Consider the following 23,566-nt stretch of genomic DNA (forward strand, 5'->3'; position numbering starts at 1 on the left):
GTGTTTATTTTCCTATTAATGTCTGTATGTTATATAGGTATCTCTCCCCTTTCATTCCTGATATTCATAATTTGTGTTTTCTCTTTTTTCCCTCAGTCTAGCTAAAAGTTTATTGATTTTATTGATTTTTTTAAAGATTTTATTTATTTATTTGATAAAGACACAGTGAGAGAGGGAACACAAGCAGAGAGAGTGGGAGAGGGAGAAGCGGGCTTCCAGGGGAGCAGGGAGCCCGATGTGGGGCTCGATCCAACAACCCTGGGATCATGACCTGAGCCGAAGGCAGACGCTTAACGACTGAGCCACTCATGCGCCCCGATTTTATCGATCTTTTTAGAGAACCAGCTTTTGGTTTCATTGCTTTTTCTTAATTGATTTTTTCTTCTTATTTTTATTAATTTCTGCTCTTTATTATTTTCTTCTTCAATTTTTTTTATTATTATTTCCTTCTTTGTGTTTGCTTTAAGTTTAACTTGCTCTGGGCGCCTGGGTGGCTCAGTGGGTTATGCCACTGCCTTCGGCTCAGGTCATGATCTCAGGGTCCTGGGATCGAGTCCCGCATCGGGCTCTCTGCTCAGCAGGGAGCCTGCTTCCCTTCCTCTCTCTCTGCCTGCCTCTCTGCCTACTTGTGATCTCTGTCTGTCAAATAAATAAATAAAAAAAAAATCTTAAAAAAAAAAGTTTAACTTGCTCTTTTTCTAGTTTAAGGTGATAACCTGTTTCACTAATTCTAGATCTGTCTTATCTAATATAAAAATTTCCTTCTTAACACTGCTTTAGCTATACACCACAATTTTTTTTTAAAGATTTTATTTATTTATTTGACACACAGAGAGAGAAATCACAAGTAGGCAGAGAGGCAGGCAGAGAGAGAGGGGGAAGACACTGAGATCATGACCTGAGCTGAAGGCAGAGGCTTAACCCACTGAGCCACCCGGGCGCCCTATACTCCACAATTTTGATATAATACTGTATTTTTCACTTTCATTGAGCACAAAATATTTTAATTTCACATATATTGTTCCTTTGACTCGGGTTATTTAGAAGTGAATTAATTTAATGGAAATGTTTGGAGATTTTTCAGATGTCTCTCTGTTACTGATTCCTAGTTAAATTCCATTAAGGTCAGGGAACATTTGTATGGTTTCAGTTTTTTTTTTTAATTAAGTTTTATTTTATGGCCCAGAATATGTTCTGTTGTCAGTGAATATTCTATGGACACTTGAAAAATATGTGTTTTCTGCTGTTCAGGGGTAGAATGTTTTTTAAATGTTATGTAGGTCAAGTTGATGGATAGTCTGTTCTGGTCTTCTGTTTCCTTGCTGATTTTCTGTCTACTTGTTCTATCAGTTACTGAGAGGAGAATTTTGAAGTCCCTTTTATTATGAATTTGTCTATTTTTTTCTCTTAAGTCCCATTTGTTTTGCTTTATATATTTTGAAATCCTGAAGCATACACATTTAGAATTGATCCCTCTATCATTATACAATGTCTATCTTTATCCCTGGTCATACACGTTCTGAAGTCTCCTTGGTCCGATATTAGTACAGCCAGTCTGGCTTTCTTTTCTTTATATGATATATCTTTTTCCTTTCTTCTTTCTTTTTTTTTTTTTTTAACAGTTTTAGAGTTGTGTGACCACCACTATCTAATTTTAGAACATATTTAATACCCCAAAATGAACCCTGTACTCATTAGCAATCACTCCCCATCCCCACTCAGCCACTTTCAGGCAATTGCTTATCTGCTTTCTCTCTCTAGATTTGCCTATTCTGGGCTTTGCCCATAAATGAAATCCTACGTTATGTGGTCTTTTGTGACTGGTTTCTTTCACTTAGCATACTGTTTTGAAGATTCGTCATACTATGTTCATCATTGATGAACATAGTTCTGTTGTATACTAGTATCTCATTCCTTTCTATTGCTCAGTAATATGCCATTCAGTGGCTATGCCACATTTTGTTTATCCATTCATCAATTAATGAGCAATTGGGTTGTATTCATTTTTTTGGTTATTATGAAATAATGTTGCTGCAAACATTCATGATGCAGGCTTTTGTATGGATTTTCTTTCATTTTCATCCCATGTCTTCATATTTAAAGTGGGTTTCTTATACACAGCGAATAGTTGGGCCTTGTTTTTTCATCAGCTCTCATAATATCTTTTTAAATGTTGTGTTTAGAACATTTACTTTAATTATTGTGTTGGATTTAGATCTATTATTTTCTTATTTGTTCTCTACTTGTTCTATATATTTTGTTCCTCTCTTGCCTCTTTCCTGCCTTCTTTTGGATTGTCTGAATATTTTTTAATATTTCATTTTAATTTATTTTATTGGCTTTTTTTTGTCTGTTACTGTTTTTTTAGTGGTTGTCTAGGGTATACTATAAACATACCTGACCTTTCATGGTCTACTTAGAGTTGATATTTTACCACTTCAAGTAAGAAAATACTGAAGCTTTATAACTGTATAGGTCCCTTGATCTTCCCTACTTTTTTGGTATACTTGTCATATGTATTACATCTACATATGCTGAAAGCCCCACCAGACAATGTTATAATTTTTGTTTTCAACAGCCTTACATATTTAAAGAACTATGGAGGAAAATGGTCTTTTGTATTTATCATTTTTGTTCTTTCTTCATTCCTTAAGTCCCAAATTCTCCTCTGGAATAATTTCCCTTTAGCCCCAAGAGGTTTGTTTAGCCGTTCATTTAGAGTGGGCCTATGGCTAATAAACTGCCTTAGTTTTTCTTCTTCTTTTTTTTTTTTTTTATTTTTATTTATTTGACAGAGAGATCACAAGTAGGCAGAGAGGCAGGCAGAGAGAGAGGGGGAAGCAGGCTCCCTGCTGAGCAGACAGCCTAATGCAGGGCTTGATCCCGGGAATGACCTGAGCCAAAAGCAGAGGCTTAACCCACTGAGCCACCCTGGCGCCCCTTTAGTTTTTTTTCATCTGAGAATGTCTTCATTTCATCCTCATTCCTAAAGGATATTTTCGCTGGATGTAGAATTCTGGGTCAACAGTTCTTTTTTTGTTGTTGTTGTTTTTTATATTAAATTTTATTTATTTGAGAGAGAGAGCACGAGTGGTGGGGAGGGGCAGAGGGAGAGGGAGAAGCAGACTCCCCAGTGAGCAGGGAGCCTGACACAGGGCTCCATCCCAGGAGCCTGGGATCATGACCTGAGCTGAAGGCAGCTGCTTAACCGTTGGAGCCATCCAGGTGCCTTTCAACAGTTCTTTTCTTTCAGTACTTTAAAGATGTTGTACTGTTTTCTGGACTCTGTGATTTCTGACGAGAATGGTTCCTTCTCTATATGTAATATGTTGATTTTCTCTGGGTGCATTTAAGATTTTTTTTTTTTTTAATTTTATTTATTTGACAGAGAGAGAGTGCACAAGCAGGGTGGAGGGGTAAAGGGAGAAGCAGACTCCTCACTGAGCAGAGAGCCCTACATGGGACTGGATCCCAGAACCCTGGAATCATGACCTGAGAGGAAGCAGACACTTAACCGACTGAGCCACCCAGGCACTCCTAAGATTTTTTTCTTTAACATTATTATTCAGAAGTTTGAATATGATGTGTCTCTGTGTGATTACCTTTGCATTGAATCCATTTGGGGTTTACTGAGCTTTTTGAATTTGTAAATGTGTACCTTTCCCAAAATTTGAGAAGTTTTCAGCCATTATTTATTTCTGCACTTACATGTCTTTTTCTGAGACTAAAGTTACACATGTGTTAGACTTTTTGATATTATTCCATAGGTCCTTGAAGCTCTTTTTTATTGTTTTGTTTTTGTTTTTATTTTTTTAATTTACTTTTTTTAAAAAAGATTTTTATTTATTTATTTGTCAGAGCACAACCAGGGGGAGCAGCAGGCAGAAGCAGAGGGAGAAGCAATCTCCCTGCTGAGCAAGGAGCCCAAAATGGGGATCGATCCTAAGACCCTGGGATCATGACCTGAGCTGAAGGCAGATGCTTAACCAACTGAGCCACCCAGGCACTGCCCTTGCCTTTGTTTTTACTTTTTTAACCTTTCTTTTTTCTGTTCTTCAGAGTGGCTAATTTTTGTTGATTTGTCCTGAGGTTCATTTACTCCTTCCTTAGCCATCTCCATTCTGATATTGAGTTCATCCAGTAATTTTTTATTTCAGATAATGTGTCTTTCAGGTCTAAATTTTCCATTTGATTCTTTTTTATAGTTTTTCTGTCTCTGCTGAGAACTTCTGTCTCTCTATTCATTTCAGATATTTTTACCTTTATCTCTTAGAGTGTCATTATAATAGCTGCTTTTAAATTTCTGTCTGGAAATTCCCAATACCTAGGTCATCTTGATTTTGATATGTGTTGATTGCCTTTTTCTTTGAGAATTGATCACATTTTCCTGGCTCTTTCTCTGTCAAGTCATTTTGGATTATATCCTGGACATTTATCCCATTACTATGTTATTAAACTGAGTCCTGTTGGTTAATATTCTCTGGGGAATCTGATATTTTTGTCTTACCAGGCAACCAACCTTTAGATATCATAAGTTCTTTTTCATGTGGCTGGTGGTTCCATTGGCAGTTCAATTTTCAAGACCTTTGGGTCTATCCCATGTGTAGGGGGCTCAGTGGTTAGTCTAGGACTTGGCCAATGGTTTATATCATAGTTCAGTTCTCAAAGCCTTTTCTGTTCTGCTTTGGGCCTGCCTTCTATATGCATAGCTCAGGAGTGAGTCCAGGGCTTGTGCCAGTTCATGTAGAGAATTAGGAGATCCCCTGCTTCAGCTCATTCTCTCCAGTATCTTTCCCACATTGGTTGGCCCTCAGAGTCCCCTTTTCCCAGTACTTTGGCCAGAAAGATGAGGTTTTAGCTTCCCACACCATTGTTGCAACAATTTAAAACCACAACAGAAAAGAGAAGAAGAAAAAAAAAACAGGAAACAGCCCTGTGTGGGTTGTTTCTTCAAGTTTGACTCCTCTCTACAGTCCACTTGCTTTTGTTTACTTTTCAGAGGCCTCAGTTGCTTTTTTTGTATTTTGTTTAGAATTTTTAATTCTACCCAGTGAGAGAGAGGCTATCACAGGCTTACTCCTTCTTGGCCAGCATTTACAGTTTATTCTGCTTTTTTACCCTTTTGATAATATGTAAAACTTCAGCAGCAGCACAGGAAATTTAATCTTCAAACTTCTGCAAGCTTTGCTAAAATAAAATGACATGTGGAATACAACTTCATTTCATATGGGTTGGGAAAAAATGGTATGGGGGTGAGCAATGTGCCTAAAGAGAACAAGAGACATAGACAGTGATAGAATAGATGTGGCAAGACGTTAACAGTTGCTGAATCTAGGTGAAGAGTATATGGATGCTCATTTACTCTTCCAACTTATCTTGTAAGTTTAAAAAGTTGGTGGGAACTCTGAGCTTAATAAATTCTTTAACCTTAGTCACCCCGATCTGCTCCTGAGATCAGCCTAATGGTGCTCTTCAGAGTATGCCAATTGGTTGAGCCTTGGACATTAAAGGAGAAGTTAAATCATCCTATTCCAAACTTTCTCTGAGTTCAAGGTAGCTTTCTTTATTCCTGAGAGAATAAACACTTTCTTTGGGCTATTTCTCTATATTTCTTCTCCCTTGTTTTAATAAATCAGAAATTTTGATTCCAATGAGTAGTGTTCATCTCCCCCAAAAGTTAATTGTCCATTCTCTTAGACAATTCCAAGCTCGAGTGTCTCGGCAAACTGTGTTGGCCCTTGAGAAAGAAGAGGAGGAGGAAGTTTTTGGATCTTCTGTACCACAACGAAGCACACTGGCAGAACTAAAAAGCAAAGGGAAAAGGACAGCAAGAGCTCCAATCAGCCGTGTAGGAGGTGCTCTTAAGGGTAAGTTTGTTAAATGTTATCATGGGAAACTCTTAGTCGCGGGCGGTAGGCAAATTATGTAAAGAGATAATGTATAAATATATATGTGGACACTGTCCTAGTTTTCTGAATACTAGGTGGCAAAAAGAAGGAAGTCTTCAGAGAGCTGAGATTACAGTATGCAGTAAAAGCAAAACATGTCAGCAATTTTGTGTCTTAATTAAGAAAAACCTAATATATAGGGAGCATCGAGAGTTTCTGAGTTTGAGTTGTTCGGCTAATTTGTCTTCTCTAGATTCAGCACATTTCAGCTGATATCCACTGAGAGAAAGTTTTAAGTTGACAAATGAAGATTTAGCTTAGGGTAGTCTCTGAGAAAACTAGACAATGTTAGAATGATGATTGAAGGAAGATGTAGAATTTTTTTTCCCGAAGATTTTATTTATTTATTTGTCAGAGAGAGAGAGAGAGTAAGCACAAGCAGGAGGAGTGGCAGGCAGAGGGAAAAGCAGGCTCTCTGCTGAGCAAGGAGACCAATGTGGGGCTCTACCCTAGGACCCTGGGATCATGAACTGAGCTGAAGGCAGACATTTAACCATCTGAGCCACCTAGGCATCCCTCTTTTTTTTTTTTTTTTTTTAAACATATCTATAAATAAAAGACTGTAGGTGAGGGAAAGGAGGGGGAGAGTATAAGTAACAATCAGAATAGATTAAAAAGTTAGTAATTTGATTCATGTAAGGTTTAAAAAAATTATTGTTTAAAAAAATCTCTTTGGGGCGCCTGGGCGGCTCAGTGGGTTGAGCCTCTGCCTTCAGCTCAGGTCATGATCTCAGGGTCCTAGGGTAGAGCCCCTCTGCTCAGCAGGGAGCCTGCTTCTCCCCACCCCCTCTTTGCCTGCCTCTCTGCATACTTGTGATCTCTGTCTGTCAAATAAATAAATAAAATTTTAAAAAAGAAAAACCTTGTTTCTATGGTAGTAGGGGTAATCTCCTTGGCTTTAGGAAGAATTAGGTATACCTTACTAGCACCTCAGTTGATAATTAAAAGATTTTACATGAAGTTTTAATATTTTTCTCCTAGCTCCAAACCAGAACAGAGGACTCCAAAATCCAGTTCCTCAACAGAGGCAAAATAATTCCAGAATTACTATTTTTGATGAAAATGCTGATGAGGCTTCTAGAACAGAGTTGTCTAAGCCTACAGTTCAGCCATGGATAGCACCCCCTGTGTCCAGGGCCAAAGAAAATGAGCTGCAGCCCGGCCCTTGGAATACAGGCAGACCTTTGGAATACAGGGTAAGGACTATTATAGCCAGTGTACTTGCCAACATAACAAAGACTTCAGATTTAGTGTAGAGAAGTATTTTTAGTGTCTCTTTTAATTCCTCCTGAATGATTAGGCATGGTCTGCATATACTTTGTCAGAATGTATAACTGTGGTAATTTTCATTTTCTTCTTCATCGCCAGCCTCGTGGTGGTACGGCTTCTGTGACCACTGTACCCCCTCTACTTCCCAGTTTTACTCCATATGTTGAAGAAACTGCACAACAGCCAGTTATGTGAGTTTGATTTCCTGATGTTTTGAGGGGGTAATTATTAAGAGTGAGCAGGGGTACCTTTATTCTGGTTCCCAGAGGCATTTCCTTCTTTACAGTGATGAAAGTAACCAGACAAAGAGAGAGAGAGAGAGAGAGAGAGAGAGAGAGTGTGTGTGTGTGTGTGTGTTTTAATGTCTTTCTTCTTTAGAGTATATTAGGACTAAAAGACCATTTGGTAAATTCTTTTTAAGGAATAAACTTCATAGGTTAAATTTAGATTGCTATAGTCAAAGATAATCCCTTTGATTTAAGTGAGATGTTCTATTTTTGTTTTGACAGTAATTAGAGATTATGATAGTTTTTCCTCTTACCCTGCTCTTCTGAATATCTTTTTCTTTTTCTTCCTAACCCTTAGTATTTCTGTTATAGGAAAAAGAATGATAGGTGATACTTAAATCATCAGGCAGTGTGAGATCTAGTCTAATACACACTGCAGAGCTTATAATACTAGGGTCAGATTCTGTGCCCCGATGCAAGAGTTTTCTCATAACTTATCTGTAACCCATCATCACTACATGCTAGGTACGGTAGGAAGGCAAAAATAGATAAGATTCATAACAAAAAATTCTGCCTAATAAGAGCTCAACACAGGGGAGGATATTCTTAGGAAATTTCTATGAGGGACACCTGGGCGGTGCAGTCATTTAGGTGTCTGACTCTTGGGTTTGGCTCAGGTTATGATCTCAAGGTCATGGGATCATCTGAGTACAGAGTCTGCTTGAGACTCTCCCTTTGCTCCTCCCCACTGTGCTCACTCGCTCTCTCAAGCAGATGAATAAACCTTTTAAAAAAAGAAGAAAAGAAAAAAAGTCCCATGAGTCTTTAAAAAAGATTACCTGAAGAAATTGCTAGCACACATTTGTGGATATTTAATTTTTCTAATGTTTCAGATCACCTATAAATACAATTATGGCAAAATAAATATGGTATAGAAAATGTTGAACTTTATTTGAACTCTTCTTCTTGGCTGCCTTATTTGACCTATCTGCAACACTTTTCTTTAGTTTGTGTTTTCTTAATGATGTGTTCCAGGGTTTCTTCATAGATTAAGATAATCAGTGAAAATCTTTAATAGGAGTTGCAAATATTTCCCCCTAATTTGTTGCTGTTTTTTATCTTGTTTAGCAATAACCATTACCAATATATTTCTAATTCCTATATAGATTTAACAGTCTTCTTTATGGTGTCTGTGTCTCCATCATTCTTTGCTGGGATTACTACAACCTACCTAATCTTTCTACTTCTACTGTTACTCATCCCATTCATTCTTTATGCTGTCACAGGTCTGCATTGCAAATCTGATTGATTCATTTTCCTGACCAGAATCCCTCGCTAGGTCCCCATAACCTTTGGGATGAAACCAGAACTCCTTAAGATTAATTATGAGACTGTTCTTGATGTGGCCTCTGCTAACATCTCCAGTTTCCTCCCCAACATATAGTCAAACCAGATTGTTTGCAAGTTCCTGAACTTGTCTAGAGCAGCTACTGTTTGGATGTTTGGGTTGTTTTTAACTTTTTGGCTAATTATGAATAATGCTTCTGTGAACATTTGTGTATATGGAGTTTTTTGTGGACATATGTTTTCGTATTCTATGAGTATATACCTCGGAAGGGAATTGCTGAGTCATATAGTAACTCCATGTTTAACATTTTCAGGAACTCTCCAATTGTTTTCCAAGGAGGAAAACAATTTGTTCCCAAATTGCCATAATGAATGAGGGCTCCAGTTTCTCCACATCCTTACCAATACTTGCTATTATTCACTTTCTTTTGGTTTTGTTTTTTTGGTTATTGCCATCCTAGTGGGTGTGAAGTGGTATCTCATTGTGGTTTTGATTTGCTTTTTTCTAATGATTAATGATGTTGAACATCTTTTCATGGGCTTATTGGCCATTTGTATTTCTTTGAAGAAATGCCTTTTCAAATCCTTTGCCTATTTTTCAATTGGATTATTTGTCTTTTTATTTTTTTAATTTTTTTTTATTTATTTATTTATTTTTTAAGATTTTATTTATTTATTTGGCAGACAGAGATCACAAATAGGCAGAGAGGCAGGCAGAGAGAGAGCGGGGGAAGCAGGCTCTGCTGAGCAGAGAGCCCAAGGTGGGGCTCAATCCCAGGACCCGGGGATCATGACCTGAGCCGAAGGCAGAGGCTTTAACCCACTGAGCCACCCAGGCGCCCCTCTTTTTATTTTTTTAATAGATTTTATTTATTTATTTGAGAGAGAGCACAAGTGTGAGTGGGAGGAGGGGCAGAGGGAGAGGGAGAAAATCCCAAGTGGACTCCCCACTGATGTCTTAGCCTAAGGCAGGGCTTGATCCCATGACCCTGATATCACACCCTGAGCTGAAATCAAGAATTGGTCGCCCAACCCACTGAGCCACCCAGGTGCCCCTGTCTTTATTTTTGAGTTGTAAGGATTTATATATTCTGAGTACAAGTCTCTTATCAGATATATCATTTACAAATATTGTTTCCCATTCTATCAGGTGTCTTTTCACTTTCTTTGTTTTTCTTTTCACTTTCTTGGTGTTACCTTTTGAAGCCCAAAAGGTTTAAAAATTTTGACGAAGGGGCGCCTGAGTGTCTCAGTCATTAAGTGTCTGCCTTTGGCTCAGGTCATGATCCCAGGGTCCTGGGATCGAGCCCCACCTTGGGCTCCCTGCTCAGCAGGAAGCCTGCTTCCCCGTCCCCCACTCCCCCTGCTTGTGTTCCCTCTCTCTCTCTGTATCTCTCAAATAAATAAATAAAATCTTTAAAAAAATTATTTTTGATGAAGTGCAATTTATTCTTTTCTTTTTTTTCTTGTATTTTTGGTGTTGTATCCCAGAAGGCTTTGCCTAGCTCAAGATCATGAAGATTTACTCTTGTGTTTTCTTCTGAAAGTTCTATAGTTCTAGCTCTTACATTTAGGTCTGTAATCCATTCTTAGCTAATGTTTGTGTCTGATATAAGGAAGGAGTCCTACTTCATTCTTCTGCATGTGGATATACAGTTGTTGTTTGAAAAAACTTCTTTCCTCATTAGATGGTCTTGGTACTCTTCTTTTCTTCTCTTTTCTTTTTTTTTTTTTTTTTCCAGAGAGGGGTTCAGGAGGGACAGAGGTAGAGAGAGAGAATCTCAAGCAGGCTCCATACCCAGCACAGAGCCTGATGGAGAGCTCAATCTGACACCCTGAGAGCATGACCCAAGCTGAAGTCAAGAGTCAGATGCTTAACTGACTGAGACACCCAGGTGTCACAAATGGTCTTGGTACTCCTGTTGAAAATCAACTGACCATAATGTATTTTTGAGACTTTTCTATCACATTGATCTACATGTGTATCCTTATGCTATATCCTTGATTACTGTAGATTTGTTGTAACTTTTGAAATCTAGAAATTTGAGTCTCCTAACTCTCCCAACTTAGTTCTTCCTTTAGACTGTTTTGACCATTCTGGCCCCTTTGCAATTCCATCTGAATTTTAGGATCATTTTGGTAATTTGTGCAAAATAACCAGCTGGGATTATGTTATAGATTGTGCTCTGAATTTGGTATTCAATTTAATGAATATTGCCATCTTAATAATACTAAATCTTTTGATCCATGGACATGGAGTATCTTTAATTTATATCTTCTTTCATTTCTTCCAACAGTTTATCATAGTTTTCAGAATATAAGTTGTGCACTTTTTTTAAAAAATGAGTAGATGTTGTTTTTTGAGTTATTTTAGGTTTATAGAAAAAGTGTACAGAAAGTACAGAGTGTTCCCATATACTTCCTCCTCCCCCACCCTTTACACAGTTCTCCCTATTAACATCTTGCCTCCAGTGGTTCTTTTGTTGTAATTGATGCACCAATACTGATACTTTTTTTTTTTTTTAATTTGACAGACAGATCACAAGTAGGCAGAGAGGCAGGGAGAGAGAAAGAAGGGAGGAAGCAGGCTCCCCGCTGAGCAGAGAGCCCGATGCGGGGCTCGATCCCAGAACTCTGGGATCATGACCTGAGCCAAAGGCAGAGGCTTTAACCCACTGAGCCACCCAGGTGCCCCCAATACTGATACATTATTAACCAATGTTCGTAGTTTACATTCAGGTTCATTCCAATGTGTTTTACAGTTCTATGGGTTTTTCAGGTGTCCATCATTACTTTTTCACATAAATAGTTTCAGTACCTTAAAACTTAACTCCACCTGTTCATTATCCCTTCCTCAAGTCCTTGGCAAACACTGATCCTTTTGTGTCTTTTTATTTCTACATTTTCCAGAAGTCCTAGAGTTGGAAATAAACAGTGTATAAGCTTTTCAGACTGGCTTTTCTCAGTAATATGCACTTAAGCTTTCTTCATATCTTTTTTGTGGCTTAATAGCTCATTTATTTTTAGTACTGAATGATATTCCATTGTGTGGATGTTCATCCATTTATGGGAGGACATCTTAATTGCTTCCAGTTTTGGCAATTATGAACAAAGTTGCTCTAAACCCTTGTGTGCAGGGTTTTATGTGGACGTAAGTTTTCAACTAATATAGCTGGATTATATCATAAGACTCAGTTTTGTAAGAAAGTACCAAACTCTCTTCCAAAGTGGCTGTACCGTTTTGCATTCATTCATACCTCCACATCCTTGTAAACACTTGGTGTTGTCAGTATTTTAGATCTTAAAGATGTATGGTGGTATCTCATTATTTTAATTTGTAATTTCTTGATAATATATGATATTGAATATCTTTTATATGCTCATTTGCCTTCTGTATATCTTCTTTGGTGTTTGTCTATTCACACTTTTAAAAATTTATTCTGAAGTACTTCACTCTTTTTGGTGCTGCTGCAAATAGAAATGTTTTCTTAATTTCCTTTTCTGTTCATTGCAAGTGTATAAAGCACAATTGTTTTTTCATATATTGGTTTTATATCCTGCTTTTTTGGTGAATTCATTATTTGCCCTTGTCGTTTTTATAGATTCTTAGGATTTTCTGTATATAAGATCATGTCATCTGCAAGTAGAGATCATTTTACTTCTTTTCCCACCTGGATGTCGTGTTTCTTTTTTTAGTTATGCTTTATTTCTTTTTTTTTCCTGATTGCCCTGGCTAGAAATTCCAGTACAGTTTTGAGTAGAAGTGGCAAGGTTGGCTCAGTGGGTTAAAGCCTCTGCCTTCGGCTCGGGTCATGATCCCAGGAGTCCTGGGATCGAGCCTCAGTCCCACATCAGGCTCCCCTCAGCAGGGAGCCCACTTCCTTCTCTCTCTCTGCCTGCCTCTCTGCCTTCTTGTGATCCCTGTGTCAAATAAATAAATAAAATCTTAAAAAAAAAAAAAAAAAAAGAATGGACATTCTTATCTTGTTCCTGATCTTAGAAGAGAAGCATTCAGACTTTCATCATTAAGTATGATGTTTGTGTGTATTTTTTGTAGATGTCCTTTATTAGGTTGAACAAGTTGAGGAAGGCTTTTAGGTATGTAGATGCTTGGTACCTACCATTAAAAGTTCTGATTTAGTAGATCTGGGGTAGGGACCAGATGTCTGGGCTTGTTTGTTTGTTTGTTTGTGTATATTTTATTTGTTTATTTAGAGGGAGTGTGAGCAGGGGGAGAGGCAGAGGGAGAGGGAGAGAGAGAATCTGAAGCCAACTCTGCACTGAGTGTGGAGCCCAATGTGGAGCTCCGTTTCAGGACCTGAGATCATGACATGAGCTGAACTCAAGAGTCAGATGCTTAACTGACTTAACCAGGTGACCTGGGACCAGATATCTTTAGCTGTGAAAAGGCACATAAGAAAATAAAAGGTATATAAGTAATTCTGTCCATAGCCAGGATTGACAATATCTGCCCTATTTTGCTTGAAGTATTTTATGCTTCATTCTTTTCAAACCTGTGTTATCACTTTCATTCTTCCCCTTAGCTGAGAACCTTGAACTTCACATTCCTGAATGTTGTATTCCTAACTCTAATTGTTTTTGGCAATAAACAGGAGCAAATGGGCTATATTGAGTAGGTTAATTTTTTTTCATACACTGGGTTTGATTAAGATATGATATTCAGATCTGTTTTACCTATAAGGAATATAAGCTATTTGATGACCCTAACTTATGGCTAATTTCATTCCTCATCATAACAGTAATACTCAGAACATAATTGTTGATAATCCACATAAATTATTTTTTAGCCTCTTTTCTCCATCTTCTTTTTTTTATTTTTTGAAATCAATTATACATAGTCTTACTACTGACATTGTCCTTGTGTTCTTTCAAAACATGTAAGAAATAACTCATTTGACCTGTATGGTGAATAATAATTATTTTGCTTCTTTAGGACACCATGTAAAATTGAACCTAGTATAAACCATATTTTAAGCACAAGAAAGCCTGGAAAGGAAGAAGGAGATCCCCTGCAAAGAGTCCAAAGCCATCAGCAAGAGTCTCAGGAGAAGAAAGAGAAGATGATGTATTGTAAGGAGAAGATTTATGCAGGGGTCGGGGAGTTCTCCTTTGAAGAGATCCGGGCTGAAGTTTTCCGGAAGAAATTAAAAGAGCGAAGGGAAGGTATGTGTATTGATCTAGTTCACAGCAAAATTTCTTGGGAATTGTAATCTTTGTCCCTGCCCATTATTTTCGCAAGCATTCCCTCTATTCCAGTGAAGCAACTCTGATCATGGTCACCAGAAACCTCCTTTTTGCCAAATCCAGTGGCCATATTTCAGTCTTGATCTTTTTTGCCATCTTGGCTTCACTTGACACAGTTGATGAGATACTTGTTTATGAAATGCTTCTGTTGGCTTCTTCCTTTTTGTGTATTCCCTCTCAGTTTCCTTCACTGCTATTCTTCTCATCAAAGAGCTATTCTTCTCATCAAAGACTTCTTCCGAAGACCCAGAACGGAGTCTTGGAATATTCCAATTATCTTTTCTTTCAACAACTCTCACTAGATAATAGATTAAATACTGTTTACACGGTGGGGATTCTTGAATTTATATCTCTATCCCTGACATTTCACCTGAACTCTAAACTTCTATTTAGTTAACTGTATCTATTGGCTATTCCAACAGACATTTTTAGAAATTGTTTTTTAATTTTTTTTATGTTGTTAGTCACCATACAGTACATCATTTGTTTTTGACGTAGTGCTCCATGACTCATTGTTTGCATATAACACCAGTGCTCCATGCAATCCGTGCCCTCCTTAATACCCACCACCAGGCTAACCCATTCCCCTCACCCTCCAATAGACATTTTTAAACTCAACATAGCTAGAACAGAATTATTGATTTCTGCCAAAAACTACACCCCAACACATGCACATACCACAGGCTTCCCCATTTCAGTAAAAGGGAACAATATGCGCAATCAACAATATGTTGATTCAAACCAAAAAAAAGCCAGAAGTCATCTCTGATCCCTCTTTCTGTACCATTCCCCCATATCTAATGAATAAGCCTATCAACCACACCACCAAAAAAATTTCCCAAATCTTTCATTTATACCGTTCTCATTATTAAGCCAAACCGCCATCTTTTAGATAGACTATTGCAGCTAGACTTTCTGCCTTCAGTCTGGCCTTACTGTAGTCCATTTTGCTCATAGAAGATGATTTTTATAAAAAGTTCAGGTCCTGTCATTACTTTACTTAAAATTCTTCAATGTTTTCTCATTGTCTTACTATGCAGTACAAACTCTACCCACACATGGTATTAGCCACATAATATTATATATTTTATATATATATGTATGTATATATATATATATATATATATATATATATATAACATAATATATAGCCACATAACATGGCTCCTGCCTACCTCTCCATCCTCATCTTTTACTTTGCTCCCTCTTACTTTGCTACAGTCATACTGGCTTTCTCTGGAACTCACTCTTGAACATAGTGATCTTGTTCCTGCATTTGGGCCTTTGTGCCAGCTTTGGCCTAGAATCTTTCCCCAGATCTTTATATGACTGGCTCCTTGTCATTCAGGTTACAACTTTATGAATGTCGTTCTCTTAAAATGATCTTCCCGGCTTACCCATCTTAAGTAACTCTTGACCTCCATTCTCCTACTCAGTCACACATTCTTATATCACCTATTTTATTTTTAACACTGATTTCCTTATTAATTTGTGTGTCTGCATGTCTCCCCCAAACTGAATATTAGTGTCACATGGCCAAGAACTTTGTGTTATCACTGACAAGTAAATGTTCTGAATTGTGCTTGGTACATCATAGATATTCTGGTTCTTATTGATTAAATAAATGAAAGAATAGAGACCTAGACCTCAAGTAGAGGACTTTGGTCCATTTATATTAATCTCAATCTGTAATATTAGCATACATGTTGAGGCCATGAGCTCCAAAGACATTTTTTGACAGAATAAATTGCTATGAGGACTAATGCATCAGCCAACCTTACTGTTTCTAGCTGAGCTACTGACCAGTGCTGAGAAGAGAGCAGAAATGCAGAAACAGATTGAAGAGATGGAGAAGAAGCTAAAAGAAATTCAAACTTCTCAGCAAGAAAGAACGGGTGATCAGGTCATTTCTCTCTCTCTTTCTCATTTTTTTTTTTTTAAAGATTTATTTATGTATTTTAGAGAGAGAGCATGCAAGCAGGGAGAGGGACAGAGGGTGAAGGAAAGGGAAGGCAGATTCCCCACTTAGCGCCGAGCCCCATGCAGGGCTCTATCTCACACCCTGAGTTCATGACCTAAGGTGAAATCAAGAGTCACACGTTTAACTGTGCCACCCATATGTCCCCATTTCTTTTTTTTAATATAGAAAACTATGCTTATTGAAACAAATTTAAGCAATATCAAAGCATAGAAGATAAAAATTCTCCTAACCCCCATTCAGAGTTTCTGGTAGTTTCATAGCTATTAGTAGCAACAAAGTCCAGCAGGAAAGTAATTTAACAGGTGACCTCAAATGGAACTTGAGCCACTAAAAGCAGTGCAATTTATTGACTTCTTTTTATTCTAGTCATGTTGCATGTCACCCAAAGAAATTTGGTATATGCTTGGCACTGCTCAGTTGAGTACAACAGAAACAGCTTATACTAGGAACGTAAATTATTAGAAAGAACTTTTTTTTTTTTTTAAAGATTTTATTTATTTATTTGACAGAGAGATCATAAGCAGGCAGAGGCAGGCAGAGAGAGAGGAGGAAGCAGGCTCCCCGCTGAGCAGAGAGCCCGATGCGGGGCTCGATCCCAGGATTCTGAGATCATGACCTGAGCCGAAGGCAGCGGCTTAACCCGCTGAGCCACCCAGGCGCCCCAGAAAGAACTTTTATAGCAGAGATATTTTATATGGTTAGTGGTTATCTATGCAAAGAGTATGGTAAACCTAATTTTGGAACTAAAGCTTGAAAATAGGATTTTTTAGATAGGAGGGACACATTCATTTTGTTTATTTAATGCAAATAGCACGAAGAGAAGATGCCTACAAAGGAGACAGCTGAACTGCAAATTGCTTCAGGGTCTCAGGAAATACCAGGAATGGCTCTATCCAGTTCTGTTTGTCCAATAAACTCTTGTGCCAGGTAAGACCACATTTGGTGAAAGGGATGATGCTTATAGGAGGGTACTTAAAACCAACCTTTTACTCTAATGACTTGGTCTTTTATAATATCAAGACATAATATCTGCAAATCTCTGTCACAGCATAAGTTCTGATGATGAGGAGGGAAGACAGGGTACTGACTTTTTTTGTTGTTGTTGTTAAAAAAAATACATGTTTGGGGTGCCTGGGTGGCTCAGTGGGTTAAAGCCTCTGCCTTTGGCTCAGGTCATAATCCCAGGGTGCTGGGATCGAGCCCCGCATCAGGCTCTCTGCTCAGGGGGGAGCCTGCTTCCCGCTCTCTCTCTGCCTGCCTCTCAGCCTACTTGTGACACGGGGCTCAATCCCAAGACCCCGAGATCACAACCTGAGCCAAAAGCAGAGGCCCAACCCACTGAGCCACCCAGGCGCCCCTCAAATATAATATTTAAATTAAAAACACATTTTTTTAAAGTGGGCTCCATGCCCGGCTCCATGCTGGGCATGGAGCCCAGCATGTGGTTTGACTTGAACTCATGACTCTGAGATTAAGATCAGAGCTGAGATTAAGAGTTGGACACTTAACTGACTGAGCCACCCAGGCACCTCTCAAATACAATTTTTTAAAGATAAAACCACCCATTTCTACCACCAAGAGAGTATTGCTATTAACATAAGTATATTCCTTATGTGTTCTGGTTTTTGTTTTATTTGATAAAAATGAGAGCTTACCATTTTGTTATCTGCTTATACTGTTAATGTTACAACATCTATTATCAAATATACTTCTCTAAAGCAATTTTAACGACCGAAGGTTTTATCTTCTTAAAGAATTTGGATTGACAGTATTAGAATTTTTTTTTTTTTATCTTAGAGAGAAGTTTATATTTAATAAAAAAGCCTCTTGGACTTACAAGAATTAAGTAATTCTTTTTGTGGGTACTTAGGACATGTATTAAAACAAGTTTCTTTACAGAGAGACTTCACCTGAAGAAAACATTTGGCAAGAACCTCATTCTAAAGGTGAGTTGCACTTGACAATGTCATGAAAAACTTACCAATAACAAACACATTATGTAATATGTGTAAATATTTTTAATTTTGGTAAAGGGAGTTGTAAGAAGACAGAGGGGAACTAAGATAGTATCATATCTTTGAGTTATGGAATTCAGTGATAAGCATGTAATTTGAGATAGGGAAGACATTTAAGAGTATTTTTGTTTTTTAAGATTCCTTGGTGCTTTGAAATGTTTAGTTTAAATGTAAATTTAAACTTATATTAACTACTGAATATCATCTTCCACCTTAGCAATGTACACTCAGCTAAACCTATCAGTAGTATTTAGCAGCCAAGAAAGTGGTTTTTCACAAGAAAGAAAAAGAAATGTCTAAAACTGAAGCAATTTAGGGGTACCTGGGTGGACAAGTGCCTAAGTGTTGCCTTTGGCTCAGGTTATGATCTCAGGCTTCTGGGATCAAGGACCGCGTCGGGCTCTCTGCTCATCGGGGATCCTCCTTCTCCCTCTGCCTCTCCCCCTGCTTGTGCCCTCTCTCTCTCAAATAAATAAATAAAACTTAAAAAAAATTAAAGCTATTTATATTCAAATTTATTATCTTTTTTTTAAAGATTTTATTTATTTATTTGACAGAGAGAGAAAAAGAGTGAGCAAGCACAAGCAGGGGGAGCGGCAGGCAGAGGGAGAGGGAGAAGCTGATTCCGCATGGAGCAGGGCGCCTGATGCAGGACTCAATCCCAGGAACCTAAGATCATGAACTGAGCCAAAGGCAGACACTTAGCCAACTGAACCCAGGCGCCCCAAATTTATTCTCTTTTCATTTGAAAATACATTAAATGTGGTAAAACATAACTATCTACCTATTAGTAGTTTAAAAAATATATAGGATATGATTAAAACCCCAACTCTAACCACCAATTTATAGGAAATACAAAGCCTGGAGGAACATGTTAAGCAACACAGGAAGATGTAATTGGCAAAAAAAATCCAGGCTTATTGGGCAAACAACCCAGTTTCTTCAACAGAAAATTACTAAAACAATAACAAACCCTAAAGAATCAAAGTGATTTAGGAGGCGTTTCAACCAGTCACAATATATGAATCTGCATTCTCAATTCAGACTTTCTAAATAATTTTGGTAAAAAGCAAATCTTCTGATTGGATATATGATACTCAGAAATTACTAATCTTATAGGTATGATTATGTTTTGAGATTATGCTTTTTTGAACGAGCCTCTCTTTTAGAAATACATACTAAAATATTTACAAATGATATGATGTCTTAGATTTGCTTTAAAATAATTCAGAGTTGAGTTGGGTTTGGAAAGTAGTAGCAGTGGTGGGGAATAAAGATGAGACACAGTCATTCATGTTTAGGTAACTTATTAAATGATCTCTACTTTTATATGTTTTTAATTATTCATTTTATTTTTTTATTTTTATTTTTTTTTAATTTTATTTATTTATTTGACAGAGATCACAAGTAGGCAGAGAGGCAGGCAGAGAGAGAGAAGGGGAAGCAGACTCACCTCTGAGCAGGGAGCCCGACACAGGGCTGGATCCCAGGACCCTGGGATCATGACCCGAGCCAAAGGCAGAGGCTTTAACCCACTGAGCCACCCAGGTGCCCCCAAAATTATTCATTTTAAAGAACAGATTACCTTTCTGCTTCCAAATAGCACAAAATATTAATTGACCTAGATGTCTTGAAGAATAGGCATTTACTCTTAAGAGCATAAATCTGTTCTCTTTTTCTATAGGTCCCAGTTTACCTTTCTCCATTTTTGATGAGTTTCTTCTTTCAGAAAAAGAAAACACCAGGTTTGAAGTTTTTGTTTTGTTTTGATACTTTAAAGTCTTCTATTATTATAAATAAAGATGCATTAAGGGCTACTGTTACCTATGTGAACAGAAAAATAAATTGTTTCTTTTGCAGTCATCCTGCAGCTCCCCCACGGATTTTAGCCCAACGAAGACCCCTTGCAGTTCTCAAAACTTCAGAAAGCATCAACTCAAATGAGGATGTGTCTCCAGATGTTTGTGTAAGGAACAGTATTCCTAAGTTAATATAAGCACATTTGTGAATTGTTTCATGCAGTTCTCACAAAGTTAGGGTTAAAATTAAAATCACAGGCTTCAAATTTAAGCACATGAAAAGATGCGTAACATCTTCAGTCATTAGAGAATGTAGATCAAAACCACAGTGAGATAGTACTTCACATGCACTGTGATGACTATAATCAAAGACAGAAAATAACAAGTGTTGGTGAGGATGTGGAGAAATTAGAACCCTCATACAGTGCTGGTAGGATTATAAAATGGTGCAGCCACTTTGGAAAACAGGTAGGTAGTTCCTCAAAATGTTAAACATAGAGTTACCATATGTATGACCTAGCAGTTCTCTCCTAGGTATATATCCAAGACAATTAAAAACATGTTTACATTTTAAAAAATTGTACGTGAATGTTCATGGCAGCATTATTTATAATAGCCAAAAGATAATAGCATTTATCCTATAATTTCACTTGTTATAAACCCCCTTATTTATTTATATTAATACTATTACTTTTTTTTTTTTTTTAAAGATTTTATTTATCTATTTGACAGAGATCACAAGTAGGCGGAGAGGCAGGCAGAGAGAGAGGAGGAAGCAGGCTCCCCGCTGAGCAGAGAGCCCGACGCGGGGCCCGATCCCAGGACCCTGGGATCATGACCTGAGCCGAAGGCAGAGGCTTTAACCCACTGAGCCACCCAGGCGCCCCCTATTACTGTTTTTTAAGAGGATCCACACCCAGCATGGAACTTGAACTCACGAGCCCAAGACCTAGAGTCACCTGCTCTACCAACTGAGCCAGGCAGATAGCCCTGAAACCCTTTCTTAAGTATATGCGTGTAACCTACCAGGAGTTAAAACAACTGTTCCCTCTGGGGAATAGTAGTTGAAGTGGAGATGGGGGTCAAGTGCAAGAGGGAGACTTTTTCACTATATATCCTTCTCAACTAGTTGACTTTTTAAACCATATACATGTATTACTTTGAAAGACAAAAGAAGGCACTTGAGTGGCTCATTTGGTTGTATCTGACTCTTGGTTTCAGCTGAGGTCATGATCTCGAGGTCCTGGAATCGAGCCCTGTGTCAGGCGCCAAGCTCAGCCAGCACTGTGCTTGAGATTCTCTCTCTCCCTTTGCCCCTCCCCACTGCTTGCACATGCACTCTCCCTTAAATAAATAAATCAATCTTTGAAAGACAAAGGAATATTTTTTTAAATTTTCCATTTTTTTAATACTTTATAGTCCATCTTTTCTACAATGACTGTGAATTATCTTTAAGAAATAAAATAAAAATTAAAAAAAAAAGAAATAAAATAAAAATTCAACATTTGGCATAGAAGAAGACTTAAAAGCTAGGAGGATACCAGATTATTAGAACATTTTCTAGGTCAAAGCCAGAAGAAAAATAGAATTACTCCTCTAGTTCTTAGGTGAAATTGGTTGGGAAAAAAATTATCCAGTATTTTTCCTTTGTATGGTGATTCCTCACAGTATACTTTTTGATAATACATAGTTTGCTATTTTCATGATATAAAACCTTTTCCCTCAAACGTTATGATGTGCTTTTTAAAATTATCTTTTCTAGAGATTCTTATACTCTACTTCCATACCCTACATCAAAAATCACTTATCTAATGTTTGTCTCTCTGAATAAAAAAGGTAGGTCCTCTAGATGCTCACTGAAATATTTCAGCTAAACTTCATGAATTTTTTTTCAGGATGAATTTACAGGACTTGAGCCCTTGAGTGAGGATGCTATTATCACAGGTTTCAGGAATGTAACTCTATGTCCTAACCCAGAAGATACCTGTGACTTTGCCAGAGCAGCACGTTTTGTATCCACTCCTTTTCATGAGATAGTGTCTTTGAAGGATCTCCCTTCTGATCCCGAGAGACTGCTGCAGGAGGAGGATCTAGATGTGAAGATCTCTGAGGACCAGCAGACTGCTTGCGGCACCATCTACAATCCAACTCTCAGCACCAAGAAGCTCAGGTAATTGATTGTAGGTTGCACAAGCCAGACTGTCTGAGTGATCTCATATTCTGTGTGTGCTTGTCAGTTGGAGCAATCATTTATCAAGTTCTCACTACCTGCCAGGTTCCATGCTAAGTGCTTTACATGACAGTGGGACCCCCCTGACAAAGTGGTGGTGGTATTTGGTAATTGATTTGAGTATGAGGGTTAGAATAAGTCAATTTTGATGGTTATGAGACTGAGAGCCCCAGGAGGATTCTGGTATCTTTGAGGAAACTTGGTAAACTATGCCTGATGGGGAGACAGGAGGCATTTTGTTTTTCCTTTAATATTAAGTTTTAAATAATGGTAGAATAGCTTGATACTAATTTCAGATAGGCTAGAAGTGTACTTTTTCTTTTCTTTTTAGATTTTATTTATTTGAGAGAGAGATCATGAGTTGGGGGGTGGGGCAGAGGGAGAAGTAGACTCCCCGCTGAGCATGGAGCCCTATGTGGGATCAAGTCCCACATCAGTGATCCTGGGATCACGACCTGAGCTAAAGGAAGGTGCGTCACCGACTGAGCCACCTAGGCACTCAGAAGTATACTTTTTTAAAGTATCTTTTAGGGGCACCTGGGGGCTCAGTTGGTTAAGTAGCTGACTCTTGATTTTGGCTCAGGTTATGATCCCAGGATCATGAGATCAAGCCCTGGGTCAGGCTCTGTGTTTAGCATGGAGTCTGCCGGAGATTCTGCCTCTGCCTCTGTCTCTCCCCCGCTCTCTCTCTCTCCCTCTACTAAATAAAAATAAATAAATAAATAAAATCTTTTTTTTTTTTTTTTTTAAGTATCTTTTAATGGGGAAGTGGAAATGAAGAAATGGTATGAAGAAATGGTGTAGAGAGCCACAGACAAAGCCTTTTGATGTATTTGTATTTAAAAGTTGGCTAAGTTAAACAAATAAATGTTGGTTTTAGGAATATTCTTTAATTTGCCAATTTGTGCTTTTAAAACTGCATTTTTAAATTTTTGTCCAATAAACTTTTTATCACATGTTAGCATGTTTTCATCTTGAGTGATTCGGGTTTCCCTTTTTCTTTCTTGATCTTTTCTTATTAAAGAATAAACTGTCGGGACGCCTGGGTGGCTCAGTTGGTTAAGCCACTGCCTTTAGCTCAGGTCATGATCCCGGGTTCCTGGGATCGAGTCCCGCATCGGGCTCCTTGCTCGGCGGGGAGCCTGCTTCTCTCGCTGCCTCTGCCTGCCTCTCTGCCTGCTTGTGTGTACTCTCTCTCTCCCGATCTCTCTCTCTGGCAAATAAAAATAAATAAATAAATAAACTGTCTAGAGAAAGGATAAACAAGAAAAAAGTACCTCAGTCAGTGTTTCTCAGTAGTATAGAATAGATGTAGATTAGGCATTTGCTATTGATTAGGTAAATAAAGCATAAATTTAGGAAATCTAATGCTTAACATTGATTGTCAACCAGGGTAGATAAAGTCACCTAAATTCTGATTATAAATCTATATCTGTTTCATGAAAATAATGGACTTTGAAAATTAGACTAATGAATATTAAATAA

The 23,566-nt window shown here is 37.9% G+C and overlaps 1 protein-coding gene across 2 annotated transcripts in view; it reads left to right on the forward strand.

The window, feature by feature from the left end:
- LOC111140380 (BUB1 mitotic checkpoint serine/threonine kinase B) overlaps positions 1 to 23,566 on the forward strand; it is a 48,071-nt gene that overhangs the window by 13,939 nt on the left and 10,566 nt on the right. For both annotated transcript variants that reach the window (XM_022492654.1, XM_022492649.1), the window contains exons 6-15: positions 5,698 to 5,867; positions 6,930 to 7,144; positions 7,317 to 7,408; positions 13,746 to 13,975; positions 15,847 to 15,959; positions 16,849 to 16,964; positions 17,937 to 17,983; positions 19,737 to 19,797; positions 19,913 to 20,018; positions 21,747 to 22,021. In XM_022492654.1, the coding sequence (XP_022348362.1) occupies positions 5,698 to 5,867; positions 6,930 to 7,144; positions 7,317 to 7,408; positions 13,746 to 13,975; positions 15,847 to 15,959; positions 16,849 to 16,964; positions 17,937 to 17,983; positions 19,737 to 19,797; positions 19,913 to 20,018; positions 21,747 to 22,021 (1,425 nt within the window). The remainder of the gene's footprint in view (positions 1 to 5,697; positions 5,868 to 6,929; positions 7,145 to 7,316; positions 7,409 to 13,745; positions 13,976 to 15,846; positions 15,960 to 16,848; positions 16,965 to 17,936; positions 17,984 to 19,736; positions 19,798 to 19,912; positions 20,019 to 21,746; positions 22,022 to 23,566) is intronic.

Source organism: Enhydra lutris, unplaced genomic scaffold (assembly GCF_002288905.1).
Source record: "Enhydra lutris kenyoni isolate GAN:26980312 unplaced genomic scaffold, ASM228890v2 scaffoldscaffold4, whole genome shotgun sequence".
Taxonomy (NCBI): Eukaryota; Metazoa; Chordata; class Mammalia; order Carnivora; family Mustelidae; genus Enhydra; species Enhydra lutris.